Source organism: Mercurialis annua, linkage group LG3 (genome assembly GCF_937616625.2).
Source record: "Mercurialis annua linkage group LG3, ddMerAnnu1.2, whole genome shotgun sequence".
Lineage (NCBI taxonomy): Eukaryota > Viridiplantae > Streptophyta > Magnoliopsida > Malpighiales > Euphorbiaceae > Mercurialis > Mercurialis annua.
This window is the reverse complement of record NC_065572.1, coordinates 55385988-55409582: the sequence shown is the minus strand read 5'-3', so window position 1 is coordinate 55409582 and position 23595 is coordinate 55385988. Positions and strand designations below refer to the sequence as shown.

Here is a 23595-nt window from a genome sequence, read left to right as displayed (position 1 = left end):
GGTAACTGTTGATCTATGTCATTCGTGTAATAAACCAATGATTTATTAGTTATATGAAAAAATTGATAATAAAAAGTTAAGTAATCTATACTATATATAAAAGCACGGATGGGGAGGGGGACAGGCAAATTTACTGCATAATCCTTTTCAGTTTACTACTAAATAAAGATTTTATAGTCATTAACTAGTTAGTTATTTAATTAATCACCATTGTAATTAAATTCTTAATTAGAATAGATAGCTAAATTATCTCCAATTTAGTATGTAAAAAACAACTAAATTGTATCCAAATTAGTAGGAATACATATCTTTTAACTTGATTGAACTACAAAATTAAAATACCTATCTTATTATTTTTAAAGATATTATTAATAAAATTAAATTAATTATTTAATTATGGTTATTATAAAATCAAAAGAAGAATAAATTCAGTATGGAAAAAAAATTAATAATTGAATATGTTATATTTACTTTTATAAAAATTCTTAATTAATTTAATATTAATTATAAATAAAAAATTGATATAATTATAATAAAATTCCTAATATGTTCATTGACGAGTTACGTTACGAGCCATGTGCATAGTACGTAATGCGAAACTAGTAATTAAAAAAATTTCTATCGCAAATGCTCATGGCTTGTTATAAATATGATATGATACAAATGGGATAAACACTCAATTTTTACACACTAATTATCCATATATCAAACTCAACTAATTTCCTTCTTTGGAGTGACTTACATTTAAATTAACTATATTTAAAAATAAGTAAATAAAAACTCATTTGTTTTCATTTTTTGAAACTAAATAGCAAGTATATATTAAGCATTTGTAAGAAATCAGTTTATCATAATTATATTTATAACGTATTCATTCCTTATTATAATGGTAAAATCTTCATTAATTATATAAATAAAATTTAAAAACATTTTAGAATATAATAAATGGGTAGGGACGGACTAAATTATCCAAAATAAAAGTCTGGGGACCTAGAGATGGGTTTTCCTAGGAAAAAATCAACAATGCATACCTTAGATGCGGTCACATTTGACTGCACTGAAAATCTTGATCACGCGCATAACAATGAGAGTGGAAAGTCCAACGAAAGGTTGGCTAATTATGAAGGCAAAAGCCATTAAGTAAAGTATACAAAAACCAATAAATGCATGTAATTAATGAGAGCTCTGCAATTTCTTTATTCTTTGATTTTAAAATACCAAGGACCTTGTACCCACCATCAATTAATGGAGAAATTCTTATGTATATTCGGTGTAGCACATCATCCGTATACTAAGCCAATTATATCATAACATCTCATTAATATGAGGGTATTCTTGTAATTTCGTTTGTTATTTACATACACTTTTGAATAATGATATTACAAAAATACCCTCATTTTAATGAGGTGTTATTGGTTTAGTCTACGGATAACGTGGTGGACCGAATCTACCTAAAAATTTCTCCAATTAATGTTTATTTGCATTTTGCAAATTCTCCATTCTTTCATTTTTTTTATTATCTATGGACTACATGTACATCAAACAAATTTCAAAATTGAAAGTCGCATTTTTTTAAATAAATATAGATATAGTCCTTTTTAAATAAATTAATTATTTTGTATTTTAATAAGAACAAAGATGATAATTTAAAGATAATTTGAGCTAAATATCAAATCCATACGCTGGTTATAAATTCAGTGAAAATTACCGACGTGTTACTATCGGTTTGTTATGACATGTTATTATATGATTGTCAATTCAACAATTTTCACCGGATTTTTGAACGGTGTATGAATTTGAGAAAAACTGGTAGTTTATGTATGAAAATAACGATTTTTAAACACCGTGATTAAAATGTGAAAACGTATAAAGTTGGTGTTTTTATAATATTAATTTTGTTTTTAATGAGCATTAATTATTAGCCAATAGATTCCAACTTACAATTGTAAAATTGACATATATATATATGCCAAAAGAAAAATCTAAGATAGCATGACATCATAGAAAAGTCTAACTGAAATGACTGACTTTTGTGGTAGTAATGTAAATTTGCATGATTTATTTTTCATTTTGTTTTTCAAAATCTTTATGAAAAACTTGTTTGTTTCATTCAGCAACTCCCTCTCTCTAATCTCTCTCTCTTTTTTTGTATATAAAAGGTCTCATTCCATTATTTATTACCTTCTTCTCCATCTCTCTGTTCATACAACTCTCTCTCTATTGGCTTCTAAAAATCATTAGCAATTAAGAAATGGCTGCAGAAGTGAGCTCAATGGTGAAGAGAAATTCATCAGAAATTCTGATAACAAGGGACTTGCTTGCACAGTTTTCTAAAGTTAGGAACCATAAAGATTTGGATCTCAAGGATTTACAATTGTCTCTTGACTTCAAGGTCTGTTTTTCTAATTTTGCCACACTTTCTTTTTGTTTTTCTTGCTATTTTCAACCTTATAACAAGAATACAAGGTTCTTTTGGACTAATTATATAATTATTTTTGTATTTGTTTAATCTTTTTTTTATATATATATGTTGTTTTTATTGTTATTTTTTTGTTTTGGTTTATTGGTGGTATTAATGATTACCATGAACATTCAACAAGATAAGCCAAGTTATATCTGCTTCTCTTCTTTTGAATTTATTTTTGTAGCATATAGGTCAATCTCTTACTCCTCAAATGTTTGCTACAATAACTTCTTTTTGTATATGTTTACTATATTAGGGTTGATTAATTGAATTAAATCAAATATGAACCAACATGATTATATGTAAGATAAAATTATCTATTAAATTTAATAATAATTATTTTATTGAATAATAATATTAATTAAAGACTTCTCTTATTCTTCACACAACTAAAACTAGAAAGAATATTTTGGACTAGGATTCATTTATATTTGAATTAATTAATAAAATATATACTAATGTCATCAACTGATATTAATTAATAAGGTAGGTAGCATACAGGGGCAGAGGCAGGACTGTCGTTAAAATAATTTTAAAATAAAAATGTATGTTTTGAAGTAAATTTAAGGATAAAAAGAAGGTTAAGTCTGAGCAGCCGGAAAATTAAAGTGATTTTTTTTTTGACGAATAATAAGTGAATTATAAATTAAACTCATATTGAAAAAGTTCTAGATTTTAGCCTTTGATAAAAAAAAAAAATTCTAGATCCATTAGTAGTAGCATACTATTATATTTATAGAGCATTTTCTATGACTAGTAAATATATGCATTAGTATAACACATACATATCATTTATACTACATGGGAACAAACATTTGTTTAATTTCTTTCTTTAGGAATATTTTTTATTTAAATTAAGATTAATAACAGGAAATTAAAAAAAGTTTGAATTGTATATTTTGTGAATATGTGCAGGCAGAGATAGCATACACAGAACACAGAAGAAGCAACTCACCAACTTCACCGTTATCGTCGTCGTCTTCGTCGCTTGTTCAACGACACAGCCGAAGCCAAGATTGTGATAAAAATTCTCCACCATTGAAATTCTTGGAAGAAAGCAGTTTGCAATTAAAGCTTGTAAGTGAATGCCAAAGTGTTTGCACCATTGATAAGGTTAAAAATGCTCTAGCAAAAGCAGAGAACGAAACAATATTGAAGAGAAAATGTCATCAATTACAAGAAGAAGAAGAAGTAAAAATGAAAATATCTTCTTCTTCTAGTAGTAATGGAATGTTTGCTGCTGGATGCCCTTCTTGCTTAATGTATGTCATCATACTGAAGACAAACCCTAAATGTCCGCGTTGCGATTCTCTCGTTCCGTCTCCATCGCCATTGAAGAAGCCTCGGATTGATCTCAACATTTCATTACTTTGATTTTACTCCATTTTTTTACCTTAAACATCCATTGTAAAGTCAAGTAGATGTATTATATATTCATAAAAAAAAAAAAGTAGATGTATTATGTATGTTCTACTCTTCTTTATATTTTTACCATTCTTTTATTTATTTTTTTGTGGAGAGAAAAAAAAAATTGGGAGGTCAAATTTTGTGTCAAGTCATTAGATATGCATTTATAAGGTTCAAATTTAGATGTATATACCATACAACATTTATTTATATTAAATAATTTTATCAGTTTATTGTTCAACATTTATTTACGCTCTTAGGTGTAACGATAGATTTTTACATTTATATATTTAATCAAAATTGACATTTTGATTACTATTTATTTCTTTTTTTGTCAATAACAATTGAAGTCCATTTTAACAATTTATCATGTGGCATGTTTTTGTTTTTTGATAAAAAAAAAATATGCCACATGATAAATTACATTTTACAAAATGTAATTGTAACTATAAAATGAAAAAATTCATTATAAAAATTATAATTACTTGATGGTCTTAATAGTAGAACTATAAAAACAAAAACAAAAATCATAAAACAATATATGGATTGTTGAGGAAGAAAACTTTCTTTATTATTTCGAAGAATCAAAATTACAAGAGATTTTAATATGCGTCATGCTTTTATAGTTTAAGCATTTGACAGAAATTCAACAACTTAAACAGAATCAAATCTATTCTATTAAAATAACTGCTGAACTAACTGATAGAATCTAACTACCGTTACTAACATAATCATCAATTTTAAGATAAGCAACTCGTGCTGAGTATGCTTCTTGTTGATGTGGCATTGGCTGCTACAGCATGAGAAGCATGTTTGCTGCTTGCTAATGTGACATCAGCTGTTGCAGTGTGAGAAGCATGTTTGCGGCAACTGAATTCTACTCGTTGATGTGGCATACCATCAAGCTTTGTTGCGTTGCTACCCCCCCCCCCCCCCCCGCAAGCTGGAAACTTAAATGTCTAGCATGAAAAGCTTAAAAATAGATTGTTGAAACTGATGAGGAGAAAGAAGATGGGTGGAACAATCAGCAAGTTGCAAAGAAGATGGAACATGTAGCAAGTGAAGAATACCGGCAATAATTTTCTCTGTAATGAGATGACAATCTGTTTTAATGCGTTTTGTTTTTTCATGATAGACTGGATTGTGAGCTAATTGCATGACAGATTGACTATCACTTTAAACAAGGACAACTTGTGGATTAAGAATCCTGAAATCTTTCAACAAGTACAAGAGCCGCTGAATTTGACAAGTCAAAGATGTTCTATATTGAGCTTCTGAACTTGATTCTTGAGACAATTTTTTATTTCTTGGATTTCTAAGAAATCAAGGAGTCGCCAAGAAAAACACATATTCTAGAGATAAACTTTCTATTATCTTTACAAGTGGTCCAATCATAGTCATTAAAGCCTTTTAGTTGCAAAGAATCTTCGGAAGGAAAGAAAATTCCTTTATCAAGAGCTGCTTTGATGAACTTGAGAACCCTATAAGCTGTAGATAGATGAAGTTGAGTAGGACTGCATAGAAACTGAGACAGTTGTTGGACTGCAAATGATTGACCAACTCTTGTATTTATATATATAAAATCTTGTCTACAAGTCTTTTGTAAAAAGAATTATCAGGAAAATGAAAGTATGTAGCAGAAAGTCTAGTTGATTTAAGCATGGGAGTAGGTGCATGCATGGCTTGAAGAAGACCAAATTCTTGTAATAAGTCCAAATAATACTTTCTTTGACATAAGCTCATGCTAGAAGAAGATCTTTTCACCTTAAAGCCTAAAAAATATTTCAAAATCCCAAAATCTTTGATGGATAATTGATCATGCAAATAAGTTTTGATATCTTGAGCAACAAGTAAGTCATTCTTTTCAATGATGAGATCATATACATAGATTAATAGATCTAAGAAGGTGGAACCTAAATAGTTGATGCATAAGGATGGATCTGCTGCAAACCTGATTAGGTTTTTAAGTTTCAAAGCCTGGAGGAAGTTTCATATAGACTTTTTCTTGTAAGTTACCATATAGAAAAGCATTATTTATTTCTAATTGGAACAAATGCCATTGATAAATGGAAGCTAAAGCAATGAAAGATCTGATTGTAGTTATCTTGACAACAGGAGAGAGTTTTTGGATAATCAATCCCTTTTTGTTATGTGAAACCCTTTGCTACTAACCTTTCCTTACATCTCTCAATGGAACCATTTGCTTTAAACATAAGTTTATAAACCAACTTGCAGCCAATAATGTGTTTTGGAGGTAAGGCGATAACAATCCAAGACTTATTGAGATGCAAAGCATGAATCTCTGTTTGCATATAAAGAGGTTGCCATTTCCTATCTGTAATACTAGCATCAACATGTTTTTTTATTAGTGGGAGGGATATTGACAGTGTAATCCTTGAAATGAGATGATAAAGTGGTTGTTTATTTTCTTAATAATGGAAAATCTTCCTCCTGAAATATTGAGTCATGAGAGTTAAGAATATGAGAAAGAGGTGGGGATGTAGATATTGTAGACCAAGAATTACTGATTGAAGAATTATGTGTATTAGAAATAATTGGTGTTGTACGAGGGATAAAAGAATCAAAAAATGCAAGTAAAGAATCATAAGTTTCCAGAGAAATTAAACGAGTTATATCAAGGGAAGATATTTTTATAAAACTGAACATCTCTGGCTAAACAAAACTTGTTGAGTGGCTAGATTAAGTAATTTGTAACCTTTCACACTAGGTTGAAAATCTAATAAAACAGATTTGATTGCTCTAGAATCAAATTTTTATTTATGAATTAAAACATTAGTGGCAAAAGCAAGACAGTCAAACACTTTGAGATTTGATTAAAGAGCATGCTTTTTATATAAAATATAGAATGGAGTTTGATTGGATAAGATTGGAGATGGTGTTGTATTTATTAGATAGACAGAATACAAAATGCATTCTGGCCAAACATGTAAAGGTATTGCGGATTGAAAAAATAGAGCTCGAACTACATTTAAAATATGTTGATGTTTTCTCTCAATAATATTATTTGGTTGAGGTGTATAAGCACGAGTTTTGATGTAAAATTCACTGAGATTGGTAGAAAACAGGCATTTCAAATTCTAGATCATTATTTTAAATGGTTTTTATAACTTTCTAAAATTGAGTTTTAGCAAAAGTGTAGAAGTTTTGAATATACAATCTAGCTTCAGATTTGTTTTTTAGCAAGAAAATCCACGTAATCCTGTTGAAATAATCTACAATGGTGAGAAAGTATCTACAGCCTTTTAGAGACATACATTGACAAGGTCCCCACAAGTCAATGTAAATGTGATCGAATATAGCATCAAAAGCATATCACTGATAGGAAATGGCAACCTCTTTTGTTTTGCAAAATGACAAGCATTGTTTACATCATAAGAAGTGTAACAACTCGTGTTTATCTATTTGGTGTCCGATGTTGTTATGTCACCATGTTGATCGTTTTCGTGTTCGTTGGACTCGTTTAGGTCTGTGTTGGGGCTCAGGTTCAAATCTATCGTTGTCGTTGGGCCCTGTGCAAGCTAGCACATTGATTTGGCCCAAACAGGGTCCCCGCAACGAGGAAGGCGCGCCTCGTATCGCTCTCAAGCGCTTCTGGTAGGGCGCGATGGCCCGACGCGCCTCGCATCGCGTCCCCCATCCCACCCTGCTGTATAATTTTCTTTCGGGGTCTATATATAGACCCCTTATCTGATCTAAACCCCTTTCATTTTTATAAACCATAGTCAACCTCTTATCATAAACTCTCTGGTTTAATCGTTTGCACACCTTTTCCTCTTATTTGGATTCCGGTAAGTGATCCACTCATCTTTCTCCTTGTGTATTCATGTGTTCTTGGTTCTATTCGTTTTGTAGCTTATGAATTCATGTTATCCAATGTTCTTGTGAGGTTTTGTTCATACCAATTCTGATTCATTTCATTCTCGTTTCGTGTGGCGTTATAATCCGTTTATCTTCATTGGTAAGTACGTATTCTTGCATTATAGCTTTTAATCAATATACTTTAGGTGTTATGATGTTGATTACTGATTTGCCATGTCAATATATGTACTTGTATGTTTAAGATTGGATTAGCATGATTGTTATTAGATTATACTTTGGGTATTTTGTACAATTGTTGGATTTATATGCAAGATTGTTGGTATGTTCAAACTATGGTTGTTGTCTCTGTTTTGGCATGATTATAGTGGTTGTAAATGCATGTCCTAGGGCTGAGATAACACTTAGGAATTTATGTTATGGGTAATCAATTAGTTGGCGACTCAAATGTTGGTTTTTGGGCATGAAATGTATTTGTATGCATTGGTTAGTTTAGTAATTGCTTTGGGATCATAGTTGCTTCATATAGATGTTATAGGGCTGGTTTTACTGTCTATATCATGTTGATATTGTTTGAGATTGTTGACAATCGTTTCATGATGGTTGTATATGAGTTTGGCTATGTTATGCCATGATTAATTGTTGCATTGGTTCTTTAGTTTAGATCTGAGTTTATGAATTAAATGTGTATACAATCCTTGTTGGGTTCTTTTGAAGTGATTTGGCACGCTTGTGTCTACTTTGGGTGGTTTAGCCAAATTGTGACTAAGTGTTAAGCATGTTGTATAAGTGGTTGTTGGGTTGTTAAGCTATACTAAATTCCATTGTTTTCAAATGATTATTAATTTATTTAAAGGCTTTCCGGAATTTTAATTTTGATTTATACTTTGGTGTCTTTGGATCGGGTTAAACTTGGGTCCCTCGACATGTGAAGTTAAACTTGTAGTTGTGTAACTCGGCTAACTCACTACTTTAGGACTTTCACTTGGTTTAAATGATTTGAACTAAGTTATATTCTAGATTATGTTTTCAAATGGGAACTCGATTTGGCTTAACTAGTTATTTGACTTTGATATGTATGATTGTTATGCTTTGCCTTGTACTTTGGCTTGTGGTTGAGATACTAGTCCTATGTGTTGTCTAGTATTCTTAGAGTTAGGGGTTGAGTTGGTTTAACCTATGCCTTGTTTTTAGACTCGTCGTCTGCTCGTGATTTAGAGTCAGATCAGGTTTAGTTGCTTGTTAGGTTTTCAAATGGATTCACAAGCAGTGAGTTTATGTTGATGTTTACCGCTTTATTAAGTAAATTGTGTATTTTATTATATAAGTGTTTTCGAACTGATTTTCGAATTATTATGAACCTGGATTCGAACAAGATACTCGATGGGTATCATCAAGATTGTGTGCACCGGTAAATATTTTGGGTTCGGCAGAAAATCGTTTGGCCTACTTTGGAAATGACGAGGATTTGTTCCCGTCTACTTTAGGATTCGGTGTTGATTCGTTATACCTATTTTGTATTTCATATCTATATTGATTCCATAATGTTATATATATAAGTGTGAAAAGGATTTTACAATTTTAAAGGTTTTTACTTAATAAATATAAATAGTAGTATGAACTCATCCCAGTATATCTGACCCCGTCGTATCCCCATTTCCAAGATTTCATTTTGAGCGTGTCGATGACCTCCATCTTTGTTGATTTCCTCATAGGTTTATTTTGTTTTAAATAAAGATGTCAAACTTATTTAAAACTCTTAGACCGCAATAGTATTAGTTATGTCTTTATTATTTTAGACTGTTGTGGTCATATTGGTCTGACTATTGTATAAGGAACAAAGGATCACTTTACCCCCCTCAACTTGGCACAAAGTATCAAAAACGTCCAAAGCTCCAAAACATGATCACTTTTACCCTGAACTTGGCAAAACCAGCTCAAAAAACACCCTCCTCGCATGTTTGTGATGCACTCGCTGGAAAAAGAGAGTGAATTAGTTTCAGGGCCCCTAGTAGTGCCACGTGGATGAAAGCATGCAAAATTAAATCTAATTAATTTTACAACCATCAAAATTAACTTCTTTTTTTACTTTTTCCGTTTTTTCAATTTTCTTCTCTTTTCATTTTCTCTCTTCTTCCCCAACGGTTATCTTTGCTAGGTCAAAATGTAGGGTTTCTAATTCCTTCAAAATTAACCCTTAATCTTCTTAAATTGGATCATTTGAAGTCTCATTTGCTTGATCTTGTGTTTATTTCATCAGAATCAAAAAAGCATTGGGTTGTTTGAACACACTGAATTCTGGTCCAACGGCCAAAAATGGCTCAGGCGGAGTACTTTCGTAGGTATGTAGTTTGTACCCTTCAATACCCTCTTTCACTGTCATTAATGGGGCTGTTAAATTTATTTATTTTTGCATGTAAGTTATTTGTATGATATTTAGGTTAAGGGTTGTTCTGATTCTTTGTCTGTTTTTTAATTTTAATATATAATCTTTCAAATGTTGTTTGATTATTGGATTTTGCATGTTTTTCGTATGCATGTTTGCTGTTTGCATGTTGGTTATTTGTATGATTTTTTGGTTAATGGTTTTTCTAATCATGTGTCTGTTTTTGAGTTTGAATATATAAACATTCAAATGCTATTTGTTGTTCAGTATGCCGTGTCTGTTTTTGATTTGTGATTTGATTTTTTTGATGGTAGAATGAATTTGGTTGATGAGCCTATAAAAACGTTTCTGAAAATTAAGCATGGAGGGGTATATGTTTATGATCCTGAATTAAGATATTGTGGAGGAAATTATTACAAGCAGACTATTGCAGATGCTGAAGATTTAAATTATGGTATGGTGGTTGGCATAGTGAAGAGCTTAGGGTATGGGCATATGCCTAAAATGTTTTGGTTATCAGTTGGGGTGTAATACATGAGGATGTTAGGGCACTTTTGGATGAAAAATTTGATAAAGTTGTTAAACTTTTGCTAGCACAGGGTTAGGAAAATAGGTGTGAAACCTTGGCTGTTTTTCTAAATCATAGTATAGACCAACCAAAGTTTCTATGTGAGACTGAAACTGAGGTATTGTTGTTAAAATGGAGGAAAGATGAGAGCAGTTTAGATAGAATGGGTGAGGGATTAGATAAGGGGGCATAAATTGAGGATGTGCAAGGGCCTGAGTTAGAGCATGTGGCAGAGGAGGGGGGAAGTGATCTTGTTGATGAGGAGGGGGGAAGTGATCATGTTGCTGAGGCGGGGGAAGTGATCTTGTTGCTGAGTAGGGCGGAAGTGATCATGTTGTTGGAAAAGGGGAAGTAATCTTGTTGCTGAGGAGGGGGGAAGTGATCCTGTGGCAGTTGATAGTTTAGTTGAGGATTAGCCTACTTAGTAAACTAATGTGGATGGAGAACATGCCCACATGTTTGATATGGAGTGGCTTTAGAAATTTACTAATGAGTTAATGAATGAAGGAGGAATTCAGACACCTGTAGTAGGCAGTGTAACACAGAATCAGGGTGTACAAAGACCTGCAGCCATCCAAAAAATAATAAGAGAAAGAAAAAACATAAGACTGCAAATTGGAGTAAAACTTCAATTACTGACAAGGGGAAGAGGAGGGTTTCAAAGTGGGCACACCTATGCCATAGGAGAGAAATCACTGAGAATGTGGATGATGAGGAACTTATCAGTAGTGGCGAGGAAAATTTTGACTACACAAATGAGATGGATTACTTCTCAGATTTGGGGGATGAAGAACTAATTCAAGCAAGAAACAAACTAAGGGAAAACTATAGGGCCAAAAAGAAGAGGATGGAAAGGGCCCAAAGAGCTACAGTGATGGATGATATGGGAGGTGAACCAATCCCAGTTGGTGAGGATGTTGTGGAGACAGCTTATGTGGGGAGGTCGGAGCCAGTTGTGTATGATCCTAGCAACCCTAACCCTGCATTTTTTGTGGAAATGGTTATTAAAAATGCACCTGAGTTTAGGGAAGCTATTAGGAAGTATACTGTGAATAGAGTTGTGTAGATTAAGATGTTGAAGAATGAACCAACCAGAGGTAGGGGTGGGGTGTGATTGGCATATTCTAGCTAGCAAGATTGAGTCCACTAGAGACTTTATGGTCAAGACTTAGAGTCCTCAGCACAAATGCTTCAAAGAGTTTTAGATTAGACAAGCCACTCAAAATTTCTTAGTGGACTACTTCAGAGACAAGATTACTAATTTCAGCCACCTAAAGTATAAAGAGTTAAAAGCAAGGGCAATGAGGGAGTTGAAGATTGATGTGAGTGACATAAAATGCAAGAGGGTTAAGAGAATTCTGCTGGAAGAGTTAGAAGGGGATCTTCTGAAGAAGTATGGTTTGTTGTGGGATTACAAAGAAGAGCTTCTGGCTACCAATCCAGCAACCACAGTTGACCTGTTAATTGATGGAAACATAAATTAGTTTGGAGTAATGTACATTTGTTTTGATGCATTGAAAAAAGGATGGAAGGCTGGTTGTAGGCCTGTGATTAGACTTGAAGGGTGCTTTTTGAAGACCATTTGCAAAGGAGAATTGCTTACTGTAAGTAGAAGGGATGGCAACAATCAAAGATTTCCTATTGCTTGGGCATGGGTAAAATTAGAAAGCAAAGCTACTTGGGTGTGGTTTTTGAAAAACCTGAAAAATGACCTTGATCTTGGAGATGGCACCAACCTGACACTGATCACTGATATGCAAAAGGTTAGTTTCCTGTTTTTATTCTTTTTAGTGTTGTGTTGTTTATTTAAGGGTGTTTTTGATACCTTTTGGTAAAGTTGATGGATCTTTTTGATACATCTGATGCAAGTTACATTCTTCATATAACAACTGTAATTACAAAAACAATTACAAGCATCAACACAATCAACACAACACCAAAACCAGCAGCAAGACACCAGAATATATTCTTGTATTTCATCCCCTCTTCTCTAGCCAATTTGACCAATTCAGCAGCATATCTCTAGTCTTCCCAATCTTCAAGGTAGCTAAAATTACCATGGCCCATCACCATTTCATCAATTTCAACTAACAATTCATTAACTACTTCCTTCGATCGACTGGAAAAACGTTCTGCATCAATGCACTCAAATACTCCACAGTCAATCGCACCTTTTTTACACCCTAAAATCTTCTTCGTGGATTTTCTCTTGTCCATGAAACCCAAATCGGAGCTTTAACAAAAAAAAAACCATATCTACAGGAACGAGCTCTTCCTGGTAATTGTAATTAGGTTTGCTAGCACGCCTCTGTCGAGGGCGATATTTTCTGGTGGATCTAGCTGAAGAACCATGGGAATTCGACCCACTCGACATCTTCAAGAGCTAACCGGAATTAAAATGGGAGTTAGGATTTATGTTTTGCGCGATAAAATTATAGCAGATGGGTAATTAGGGCTCATGTTTTTTGCGAATTGAAATTGAAGAAGATAGGGAATTAAGTTTTTTTTTAATTTATGGATTTAATTGGGAAAGATGGGTCATGTTACCCCCTCAAATTGTTATGAAACCAATAGTTTTGATAGGTGGTTTGTCGAAACCATATTTGTCTTTCACACGCCAAACTGAGAATGGGGAGGGGGGTTTTGAGGTGATTTTGCCAAGATTAGGGTAAAAGTGATCCTGTTTTTGGAGTTTTGGACATTTTTGATACTTTGTGCCAAGTTGGGGGGTAAAGTGATCCTTTGTTGGTTGTTTACGCATGTTGGCATGTATTATTTTGGATTTGGATTTGGCATGTTGTTGGAGTCTCGGAATTGTGCCGAGCATGTGGTTATAATGTTGTATATAAACTGCTAGACTTAGGTTTGAGTCTCGATTTCCCCGGAGTACTAGTTTTGTGCAGGTTTATTTGGTATTGTGTGTTTATCTGCAAGGCTAGCTACGAATTTTGGAGGTACCACTCCCATACCCTAACACCGGTCACGATCTATGATATTGGATCGTGACAAAAAGTACATAATATATCAGAATCTATTTTTTGTAAAATTTTCAATCTAGAATTAAATAAGTGTCATAATCTGTGATGCCACAGTTTTTGAAAAACAAATTATAATTTTAAAACTGTATTATAAGAGATATTTTTGAGGATCTCTAAATGATACAGTCCATTTTTATTTTTAGATATCCCATTTATCCTTCAATTGTGAAGTTTCTGAATGTAACAAATGGAAAAATAGAAGGGAAAAGGATTTGAGGCTTAAATTTGCTCACATATATGAGTTTAAAATTGAAAAGGGGTACATATAGTAAATCATGCGGGATCAAAAAATCAAATATCTCAATAATTCCAATATGAGTTACACACACTTGTTGTCCATTTGAAAGTTCACTTTCACACCAATCACGGATTTATGACTTTTAAGCAAATCAAACGAGATTATACATCATCAATTGTACTAGTGTCAACTATACATTCATTTGATAATATCTTTGCAGTATGAAGGCAAGTATGAACAATGTTACATGTATGAAATTCATGTTTGAAGCTTGCTGATAAAAAGTTAACATGTGAAGAGAAGTTTGTTGGCTCTCCAATAAATTGACTAATTGTTATGATTTTGGTATACTGCTGAGCTGTAAAAAGAAAAGACCTTAGTAGGTTACCAAATTATCAACTTATTTAAAAAAAGAAGCTGAACATTGATTTATTTCTAAAAGATATCAAACTAATCAACTTATTTCAAAAAGAATACGGAACCTTGATTAATTTCTAAAAGGTTATCAAACTATCAATTTATTTAAAAAATAATAGTGAACATTAATTTATTTCTAAGATGTTACCAAGTTTTAATTTTTTTGATCAATTAGATGTTTTTATTTAGGGTTAATTGCATAAAAAATCACGACCTTTACACGTAGTTTCATTTTAATCACGACTTTTTCAAGGTGGCATTTAAATACACAACCTTTCATTTTGTTTCAAATCTATCACCAAAGTAAAATTCGGTGTATTTTATATGACTAAAAATTCATAATCCTACATACTCTAATCAAAAGATAATAAAATTTGGTGTCGAATTATAATTTGGATTTTTAATTAATGGTTTAGTGAAGAACTTAGTCAACAAAAATACATTGAAATGATGAATTTGAAAAAATTGAAAGATCGTGCCTGTAAATGCCACCTTTTAAAAGTAATAATTAAAATAAAACTACATGTAAAGGTCGTGATTTTTTATGCAATTTACCCTTTTATTTATACACGTGCAGTTTATCTGGCGGATAATTATGCAAAATACCATATATGATTCAGATAATTGAAAAAAATTAAATTTTGGTAACTTTCTAAAAATCAAATCAATGTGCGATATTCTTTTTGTAATGAGTTGATAGTTTGATAGGTTTTTAGAAATAAATTAATATTCGGTGTCCTTTTTTAAATAAATTGATAGTTTGATAACCTTTTAAAATTAAATCATTATATGGAATTCTTCTTAAAATAAAAGTATAGTTTGGTAACCTACCAAGTATTTGACCCAGAAAAGACATGGGGCTATATGCCATTGTGTTAGATTTTGCTATAAAAATATCAAGAGAGAAAGAATGATTCTTTCTAGGACTACAATTTCCAGTAAGTTGATTTTTCTAACTAATAAAATTGCTTGGTTTGTTTTTGAATTGATATCTAGGTGGATATCCATACTTTTTGTAGCATGTGTTAATTATATGATTGGTATAACCACAATGAGAGCATTCTTCTTATTTACATAACCAAATTTCTTATTATAATTAGGTCCATTGTCTAAAATTTCTTTTCATTTAAATAAAAAAGTATTCGACTCATTTATCCCTATTTGTTATCAGCATGTTCATATGTTGTAAAGTTTTTTTAAAAATAATTTCCTCTAGTAAGAAAAGCATTGGATTATGTCATTTTAGAATGTCCGAACTACCACTCAAATTGAATAACTGATGAAAAAATCTTGTTTATTCCTAATAAAGGCTCTATCATAGTCACGTGTGATCTAATTTGAGAAAAGCTTTCATTCAATCCCTTAAGAAACTTAATCATATAATCATTATCACAGTACTTCTTCATTGTGTCTATAACACCACATAAATATTTAGGCAAACAAGTTACAGCTAGGTATAGTTATTCTCAAGTTTGACAACTCGTCCCAAAGATATTTAAGCAAAGTTAAATATTTTATAACACATAAGTTATTCTATTTCAAGGTACAAATTTCTTCATACAAATCATCAATCCTTGTTACATCTCCTTGAAAAAATCTTTCTCGAAGATCATTTTATACGTCAAATGCATTATTAATACATGAAATGCTTTGAGCAATTGTAAGAGGAAACAGACTTGTTAATCCATAAAACTACTATGGTGTTGCAGCGCTGCCATACTTCATACATTTGATCTGTTTGCTGTGGAACATATATTGAACATAATAAATTTGTATTTGTTCTTTGACAATAACTCCATTTGCATGGATCTGAACCATTTGTGATAATTTTCTCCAATTCATGGACTGAAAACAAGCATCAATGATGGATTTTTTCCTGGATAAAGAAAATAAGGACTTGAGATACTTTGCTCAGGCCTTAGCCTGCTACCGGTGTGACTCGCCATTGTTGTAGGAGAAAAAAAGTTTGTTTACAAGAAAGAAGAAGAATGTGGAAGATTTAAAGCTTTTCTCTATCCTCTCATTCCATCATGAGAAAGAAAAATTATCTTTAATAAGTTTAAGAATCAAAATTACACGAGAAGTTGATAACTGTCATGCTTTTATAGTTTAAGCATTTGAAAGAAACTCAACTACTTAGACAAAAAACCTATTCTATTAAAATAATTAGTAAACTTATTGATAGAATCTAACTAGGGTTACTAATAGAGTCATCAACTTTAAATTAGGCAACTCATGCTGAGCATGCTTCTTGTTGATGTAACATTGTCTGTTGTAGTATGGGAAACGTGTTTACTGCAGCTGAACTTTACTTGTTGATGTGGCATATCACCAGGTTTTGTCTCTTCATTATAGATCTTATAATATTTATGTTTCTCAATGTCACAACCCAAAATATTGAGCCGAGACCGGCGCTAGGGAACGAGAGTGGTAGCTCCGGAACCCGTAGCAAGCTTTAAACCACTATAAATTTTTCGCAAATATAATACATTACATACACGAACGGAAGCAACATATATATATATATATACACACGTGGGCTCTAGTTGCTGTACCTCGTACAAACTGGCCTCACGGGATTATATATATACTAGTATATCAAAAAATATCACCGGCATCTAGTGCCGTGAACAAAACATCTCGGACGTAGCCTACAAAATATATAAACAAAGACAGCAAGTAAAACATAAAACCCAAAATGAACTGCTGTCAAGACTACGACTCTGTCGACACAGGACCAGTACTGCAGCGCTACGGAAGTGAAGGAACTATACATGTGCGGCTGACTTTCGGATCTCAAAAATTGACCTCTAGCTAGGTTCAGACACTAAGCACCTGAAAGTCATCAAAAGTGAGGGGTCAGTATTTGGGAAAATACTGAGTGAACTTGCAAATTACTAACGGTAGTATTAAAACATAACATCGCATATCAAATAAAACTTTAGTACAAAAATACATATAACCAAGCATTTGATCCGTTCGAAACTAAAATTCTGAAACTTAACGTGACTTACTAATATCCAAATCAAAATGATCCAAATGGTCCGACCCGGGAGCTATTCTGACTCAACCACGTCAGCCGCGACCAATCTCTTAATCCCAAAGTGTGGGTCCAACCCACTAGATACGGGGCTCAGGTTACTTTAACCGAGTTCACGCTCGTATCGCATTCATATTTCCAACTTCGAAATTCATATTCATAATCATATCATGCATATATATATATATATATATATGTATATATATATATATATATCAAATCATTTCTCATAGTCAAACACTCTAGACTGACTCGTTACTGGTGATCACACAGTCTATTGACACCCAATAGGTAGCTAGTTTTTTCGGATCGCATACTAGTCTCTCGTATATAAAATTCAATAGAAGCATATATCATTTCAATCAATCATATATAATGCGATGCGAGTAATTAGTATATATATATGGGATATAATATCAAATAACTTTAATAAATAATACACGAAAGTAAAGTGCAACTCACTGTGAGCGCTATCCAATCTATGACGTGGTCGATAAGATGATATGCTCGTGCTAGCCCACGTCTACTGACCTCACTGCTCGCTGACACGTCTGATACATAATAATTAACGTTTAATAATTAGACGTGAATCTCGTGTTTATACGTATAATATATTAAAGTGCTAGGTTTTAGGTTTCATTCCTATTATTATTCATGTATACGATAACCCTTATTCGTATTTACGACTTAGCGAATACCGCTCCTCGTACTCGAGAATCATATAACTTTCTTAACGTTTTGCGTTATCATTAACTATCGAAAACGTCGAGCTTATCTCGAGATTTATGATTCTCGGGGTCCTTAATTCGTCTTTAGAGTCAAATATTTGAAAATATCAGAATTTAGGTCAAATAGGTCAAAAGTCCACTTAGGTCCTCCAAATCGACTGTGCGGGCGCACAGGAGGTACTGTGCGTCTGCACATGCTGTGCGTTCGCACAGCTTCGGCTGTGCGTTCGCACAGCTCTGGGGGACTTTTCCCGGGCCGTTCTGCACCTCTCCGACCACCTCAACACACTAGCAACATCCTACTAAATAAAACTCGTCATTTCGTTTCGCCCAAAAACGTAAGATCGAGCTAGTTTCGTCAAAAAATAAAAATCCCTACTTTACTAAATACAAAACAGCCATTACAATCCAATTTCAACACCAAAGCTCGAAATTTTACCTTGAATCGAAGATTAGGATTGATAGAGGACGGAATTCCGAAGAGATCGGCGCGAGAATCGTTCAAAACGGACTCCGAACAGCGAAACGACGACTTGACGAAGTTGATCGTCGAAGTGAAGCAATGGTTTCTGGATTTTTCTTTCTTCCTCTGATTTCTTCTTTGAATTGATTTATATATATAACATGGTTAAAATATTTCGTTAATCCTTGTTTTCCTTATTTGTTACAAATTGTCCTTTAAACTTTTCTTTTGTTCAATTTAGTCCATAACTAAATCAATTAATTCTTTAATCATATCGTATACGTATTATTTATATCCAATAAATAATACGACCCGAGAATTTATGTTTTTCCGTCAAAAACTTATAATTTTCATTCTTGAGACATAACTGGTTAAGTTGCCATTTTATGAACTTTATTTTGTGACTTTTCTTGACATTTTATCTTTTTAATTCGAATTTCAACTTTAGAACTGAAATATAATATTAAATTCCTCACAATAATCTTTCCGAAACCAACCTACTAAAATTTTATTTACCTTGATTTCTCGAAAATCTTTCCGTTATTGCCACTCCGGCAACTCAATTTTGGACACGTGGTTCAGTTAGATAATTAAATTTTTTGGGGTATTACACCCAACCAAAATAAGGATGACTCTCTGTCACGACCCGAATTCCACCCTAATCCAAGTCACGACCGGCGCTAGGGAATGGGAATGGTTGTTCCGAAACCCGTAGCAAGCCTAGAATCTCTAGAAATTTTTCGCAAATATTGTTACTGGAACGTACCTCGCGTACGATCCGTTTTCAGAAAACACAATTAAAACTTTTCCCGTTTAACGTAAACACATTTCTGAAATTATATATACGAGCGAAATCTGGTTTTCAGAAGTACTGGTTGGATAACCTCGTTATCTCAACCCTCGCTTTCTTCTGAAAACCTGGCATGGTGATTAATGGAAACAAGGGACTTATATTTCGCTTGCCTTAACACACAGGCAGCCCTGTTCCCAACCACACGCCACCGTTAATATGTTTAATAAAATAATGCGGACACCTTTGCGTCTCGCAACGGTGGTATTAAACACATTAAAATACACAGCGGACCGGTTACACATAGCCGGCGTATAAAAAATTATTGTTTTTGACCCTCACAAAAACACACGAGGCCGACTCGGTAACTAGATATAATATGCCACTAAGCAGCCACCCAGAAGGTATACACATGCACTAGATCCTATCAGAGTATCTAACAAAGGACTAGTGGCACGACTGCTGGCACATTACACTTATACTATTGCAGCATACTAAGAGTACAAAATCCTATGTACATTACCAAAGAAGAGCTTTCCTAAAGAAGGGATGTGGAAGCTCGACTGACCTCAAATCTCGTTTCCTGAAAAATGGGAAACAACAACAGGGTCAGAAATATAAATATTTCTGAGTGAGTAAACAGTTTACAGATAAATACCAAAATCGCATAATATATATAAAACAGTTATACATATAAAATATTACCAATACGTTGATCCATATGAAACCCTAGTCCACAATTTTCCTTACAGACACACTCTTATCACGAGCTTATAGACAACAGAATAAAGACCGTGACCCGAGTCACTGCCATCTAATTCTGTATCTCTGGTACCTGGACCGTAATCATGAAACTGCCATCGCGGTTTTACCCGCGACCGTAAATGTATTACTGTCGTCTCAGGGTTTACCCGTGAAGTCAGGGCATCTACTTTCCCAATGACTTACACGACAGACATACCTCTATACCTCGACAGAAGTACATCTAGAAATCAGTGTTGGTGATCACGCAACCCTATTGCTGCCCAATAGGTAGCTCGTTCCAATGGACCTTTCTTGGCTAAATTTATACTACTGCGATTTATGGATTTAAAATAATTGAATACTGATATTCAAAAGTAAACACGTAAACTCACAGTACTGCTAAGTTACTACTTAGCACCGCCGTATGTGTGACAGACTCCCTGGAGTCCTGGTCTGACTGCTGGACAGCTAGTCGGATCAAACATACAAAATACACAAGACAACACATCAATATCTATTTCTGGTATAAACATCTAGGTCCTGAAACCTAGGTCCAGACAAATCACACAAACATATAACATATAACACTTATGGTCTTTTTATTTTTAAAAACCATATAGAACGTTTTCACCTCGAGAAAACGTTTTGACTTCTCTCCAGAAGTCGTTTTAGGTATAGCAATACCTAATTAAAATTATTTACTAGTATCGACTTGATTGCTAATACAATTCACAGTCGTATACTAATTGTTTAGCAACATCATTTGCTAAATCTTTTAAACTGGTTAAACGTCGACTTTAACTCTTTTAAAGTCCTTTTTAAACGTTTAACTTTACTTTTAAAATCTCATTTTAAAAGTCTTTGACTTAGGTTTAAAAATATTTATTTAAAATATTTTAGTTTCGGTCAGACAACACATCGAGTTACTAGGCAAAAACATTTCAGAATCGCCCCTCGAAAGTCCGCCGAAAAAGTCTGGAAAAGTCCCTACGCACACGTCCCGCTAAGTCACTGTGCGTCCGCACGTGACTGGCTGTGCGTTCGCACAGCTGACTAGCTGTGCGTTCGCACAACCACTGCTGTGCGGGCGCACAGCAGACCAGCCCCGGGGAAATCGATCCCCGGGCCATTCCGACGTGCTTTTAACCTCGTTTTTCCGCTCCTAACACGTATACAAAATCCTATCTATCCAAATTCACATTCGAAACGTAAAAATAATAGGTATACGTTCGATTCGATACGGTAATCGTTTATAAACGAATATATATTCGAAATATATCGAAATATATTAAAATAAACGTTTAATACGGGATTAATACCTCGATTACTTGAATAATTGTCGAAGAAACGGAGTTAGAATTGAGAAATTATCAATTTGGGTCGTAACCCTAATCATCCGTAGCTTCAGAGAAGAAGCACCTGCATTCTCTTTCTGAGAATGAATGAAATGAGCAACCTGTTCATTTCAATTCAAAGGGTTTCTTATATATAGGTTTGGTGAATTGGCAGCTTAGTCCCTCGGTTAATAGATCACTTTAACTCAAATTCTTAAATAGTCGTCCGTAGCTCGAACGGAAACGACTTTCGCATTTCGTAAAAATTTACTCAAAAATCTAATAAAATATAATAAGAATAAAAATATAATTTTTATTCTCATCCGACTTATATTTTATCTTTAATAAATCCCAGAAGATTTATTAGGTCCAAATCAGTCCTACTTGATTAAACTTTCTACGTCCAAATTCTATGAAACTTTGACGATAGCTTCGTCAAATTATTTCGAGAATAATGACACCAAAATTATTCGCTCGGGACTTATAAAGTATTTTATTTTAAATTGGACTAACGAATAATACTTAATTAGTTAATAATTGAAAACTAATTGAAGTAAAAGTTTAGGGATTAAAATAGCCCTTTTTCTATTACTTCTTCACCACTTCACACCGCCTCTCATTCTTCTTATCTTTCATTTTTTTTATTCCTTTAATATTATATATATATATATATATATTTTAACTTATATTCGTTAATAACTCGTCGAGACTTCCGAGTTTCGACATTTTAATTTCGGGGTTTTATCCGAAATATTAAACTCTCCGATAAGAGTGGTATATTGATATATTAATTATCAATATATTTTTATCTTACGACTCCAGTCGTATTTTCTGTTCTATTAATCCCGTTCATATCTTTTTTTTTAAATTTAATCCCGATTTAAATTTTAAACTTCTATTGTTACGATATACTTTTAGGGATACTTATAAATTAAACTTACGCTTAAATTTAATTTACATATTCCCGGCTAATAAAATCCTTACACGTGGCTTATAAGAATACGGGGTATTACATTCTCTTCCCCTTATATAAATTCGTCCTCGAATTTACATACACTTTTTCTTTTACTTATACAGGCAACAATACTTTTTCTATTTCTTGTTATATGCTTTTCAGAGCATAAGCACTACTGCCATCATCTGTGGCTTGGCACAGTTGATGTCGTCTATGGCACAATTTCACAGCTGTGCACTATTGTCAACTTACTACCTTTCGTCCATCAATTTTTCTACTTCTGCTATACTGGTCCTTTTAGACCGTATACTTTCCTTTAATAGTATATGCTTATATTAGCATCTTGCAGTTCTCCTCTAATTGCATCTTATAACTCTCAATAACTTTATATCTCATCCCACTGTACTTTCATTTATATGTTCTCAACCTATAACCTCGACTTCTGTTATAAGAAATCTTGGTATTCATTTTCTCGGGTTATTTCCTTATGTTACTTCTCTTTGAGCTTTCTTTGACTACCCGGATCGCTTATCCCGAAGCGTCCGTTTACCAAATAAATTAGTTATTCTCATAGTCGGCAATGCGTTCTACAACTTCCGTTTAGACTTTGAGTTAAGATTCTTTCTCGAAGGTATCGGAAATTGACCTCAAAGTTGCCTTTTTGAGCTAATTTTTGAACGACTGCAAAACTGATGCCATGGCTGTTATTGAAGCCAATGAACCAAGCATTTAAACCAGTCTTTTTCTAAATATTATTTCAAATTTCCATATTTTGACATCCAATCTACAACTTTCGTGAAGAGTCGAACTTAATCTGACCTCTTTTCGGTTTCCGAAATCGTCCTTGAAGTTGGCTACTAGCCAAGCTTGTATTTTTTTTATACATCTTATTACTTTTCTTTTTCGTTGTACTTCTTTACAGACAGTACAAACTTTGAACTCACTTCTGTGATATCAACTTATTACCAAGTTTTATGATATCACCTTTGAATTCACTTTTCTTTTGCTCTTTGAACTTTCTAGTTCACTGTTTATTATTGGTTTTAAATTTTATTGTACCTTTTTGTAACTAAAATTTTTAATCTTATTATAAATTTTTCGTATCTTTTAATCACTTTAGGGTAATGTTGGTTAAGTATTTTAATCTCTAACCTTACCCTCTTCATCTGTTTGAACTCCTGTTCCA

At 33.1% G+C, this 23595-nt stretch overlaps 1 protein-coding gene across 1 annotated transcript; it reads left to right on the top strand.

Moving 5' to 3' along the window:
- The first annotated feature begins 2110 nt into the window (after positions 1 to 2110).
- On the top strand, positions 2111 to 4102 carry LOC126671598 (uncharacterized). The gene is made up of 2 exons (XM_050365383.2): positions 2111 to 2392; positions 3380 to 4102. Exons 1-2 carry the CDS (start codon positions 2252 to 2254, stop codon positions 3836 to 3838), a joined length of 600 nt encoding a protein of 199 aa, XP_050221340.1. The 5' UTR covers positions 2111 to 2251; the 3' UTR covers positions 3839 to 4102.
- The last annotated feature ends 19493 nt before the right edge of the window (positions 4103 to 23595 follow it).

Excerpts from the sequence above, each read along its gene's own strand:
- LOC126671598 (XM_050365383.2), top strand. The coding sequence starts at position 2,252 with ATGGCTGCAGAAGTGAGCTCAATGGTGAAGAGAAATTCATCAGAAATT. Across the intron at positions 2,393-3,379 it reads AATTGTCTCTTGACTTCAAG|GCAGAGATAGCATACACAGA; the intron begins GTCTGTTTTTCT and ends GAATATGTGCAG.